We start from the raw sequence: 2,296 nt of genomic DNA on the forward strand, positions 1-2,296 counted from the left end.
CAGAACATGAAATTAAGGTAGACTACTTGCAAAGTTTATAATATATTAAACAGTGAGATAATTACTTTGGTTATCTAGATATCAATTTTAAAACAAAGCACTAACTGAAAAGAATGCCATTTTTGCCAAAAGCTAATATTGTGGTTACAAAGAATGACTTTACACAAAGAGATTTAAGCGTGTGCCATGTTTAACATCATCACTTTAGTCCTCTAAATCAGTACGTTCAGTAAGAGGTCTGAATTCATACTCACAATAGAGATCATTAAAAAATAATAAACTAGTTTAAATAAGACAAAATTCTCTGAGATTTTACAGTGACATTAATGCAGCCTATAATTAATAGCACTTTTATTCTTCATGTGCTTTTAGCATAAGCAGTTTATGCATATGACAGAGAAAGGAATTTTATTTATGCACGTTGCTCAGTATGATGAAACTAAATTATCAACCCAGCATCTAATACTTAACGTGAATTTTCCTTTCCAGATAACATGATGGAATTTTAATAGTAGCTTAGTAGCTATGTTTCAAGCTGCACAGAAGTCCCAAATACCATTTCAATTGATGGAGAAGTATCAGTGTCTTGATAATATGAAATATCTATCCTTATATTATCTTATTGATTATTCTATGCTATGTTAAATTCTGCTTTTCTGAATGGGATCCACATCCCTTCTACAGTGCAATCTAATAGTTAAATACTCCATGTGCTTCAGTTCTTAGCAAACATTAATATTTTTTCTTTCCACTGACAGAAACAATGACTAATGCATGCCTTTATTCAACTATTATTTATTCTCTCAGACATACATACATTCACTCAGCATTTCAATATTACATAAGATTCTAAGGATGTAAAAATAGTCGAGGCATTCTCCCTAAAGGAATCATATAAGGAGAGATGCAAACTATTAATTTTAATACAAAATGATAAGAACTATCATAGGGTAAGTTGAGTCTCTTTCCTATTGCATTTCCCCAAGTAATAAGACCATCTCTATGTGCATAAAAATCCAATCTTTTTAGATTCATCTTGTCTATGGCATTTGTTAGTGTTGTTTCCAAGTCATAGCATCAAAACTGTGTTTAGGGACGAGTGGTCCATGTTACAAAAACAATAATCAAAATGTACATCTCCATCCGTATTCTTCTAATTCTGATTCCACTGACTTTATACAGGTTCCCTGTTGTTCATTTTCTGTCCCTTCTAGGGGCACCGCAATAGTGGTAATTTTTCCTGGGCCTTCATTTGTTATATACTGTGCCCCCTCAGAGGGGGCATGCAGATCTTCGTGAAGACCTTGACAGGCAAGACCATCACCTTGGAGGTAGAGCCCAGTGACACCATCGAGAACATCAAGGCCAAGATCCAGGACAAAGAGGGCATCCCCCCTGACCAGCAGAGGCTGATCTTTGCTGGGAAACAGCTAGAAGACGGGCGCATCCTGTCTGACTACAACATCCAGAAGGAGTCCACTCTGCACCTGGTCCTGCACTTGAGGGGAGGTGTCTAAGACCCCCCTATAAGCTCCGACCAAATTCATTGCACTTTTCTTTCAATAAAGTTGTTGCATTCCCAAAAAAAAAAAAAAAAAAGGAAGATATGTTCTCACCCATGCTCTTGCTGTAACATTCCTCCTCTTCCCCCACGCTCTCTTGTAGCTGAGAACATCTTTTTTCTGATAATGTTTGCCTTATATGTATCTATATTCAAGGCAACTAAAAATTTATGCATTACATTAACATCTACTGCAACCTTAAACAAGTCATGGAAGGCAAGGAGACTGAAGTTACTTTATAATAATGTAGGAGTAGGGTAACACACATTTGGGTCATCAACCATTTCCTGACATGCACATAGAATTACAGTAGCAGAAAAACACAGACAACTGATATTTCCTATGAAATTCCAAATATTTGTTCCTATGAGCTAAGGATGGGTATACCAGGTTGTACGAAAGACACTTCCAGATGACAATACGACATTTTTTTTTTTTTGTAAAGTAAGACAGAATGTGCTGTGTATTGGGAATGGCACATAATTTGTTATTGTTGGATTACAAGGTTTGTTGAAGAGAGTTTCAGAAATTAACCCAGACAGATAGCAAGTACCCACTAATGGAAGACTTTATACTATAAAACGTCTGCATCTTAAATTATGTATGAAAGTTACAGTAAATAATTTTAAGCATAAAACTTACATGATTTAAATTTGAATTTAGAAAGATCATCTTTTCTTAACTGTAAGGGATTAATAGTCAAAAGTAGTTCAATATCTATGAAGACAGAATTA

General features: G+C 35.1%; 1 protein-coding gene across 1 annotated transcript in view; it reads left to right on the forward strand.

Annotated features, from left to right (window-relative positions):
- Window positions 1–1,269: 1,269 nt before the first annotated feature.
- The window catches only part of LOC120225503 (polyubiquitin), a 4,043-nt gene continuing 3,016 nt past the window's right edge, over window positions 1,270–2,296 (forward strand). Inside the window, exon 1 of the mRNA XM_039223683.1 lies at window positions 1,270–1,509. Coding sequence (XP_039079614.1) covers window positions 1,284–1,509 — 226 coding nt within the window. The 5' untranslated portion in view covers window positions 1,270–1,283. The remainder of the gene's footprint in view (window positions 1,510–2,296) is intronic.

Source organism: Hyaena hyaena, unplaced genomic scaffold (assembly GCF_003009895.1).
Source record: "Hyaena hyaena isolate Hyena2069 unplaced genomic scaffold, ASM300989v1 scaffold_1427, whole genome shotgun sequence".
NCBI classification, from domain to species: Eukaryota; Metazoa; Chordata; class Mammalia; order Carnivora; family Hyaenidae; genus Hyaena; species Hyaena hyaena.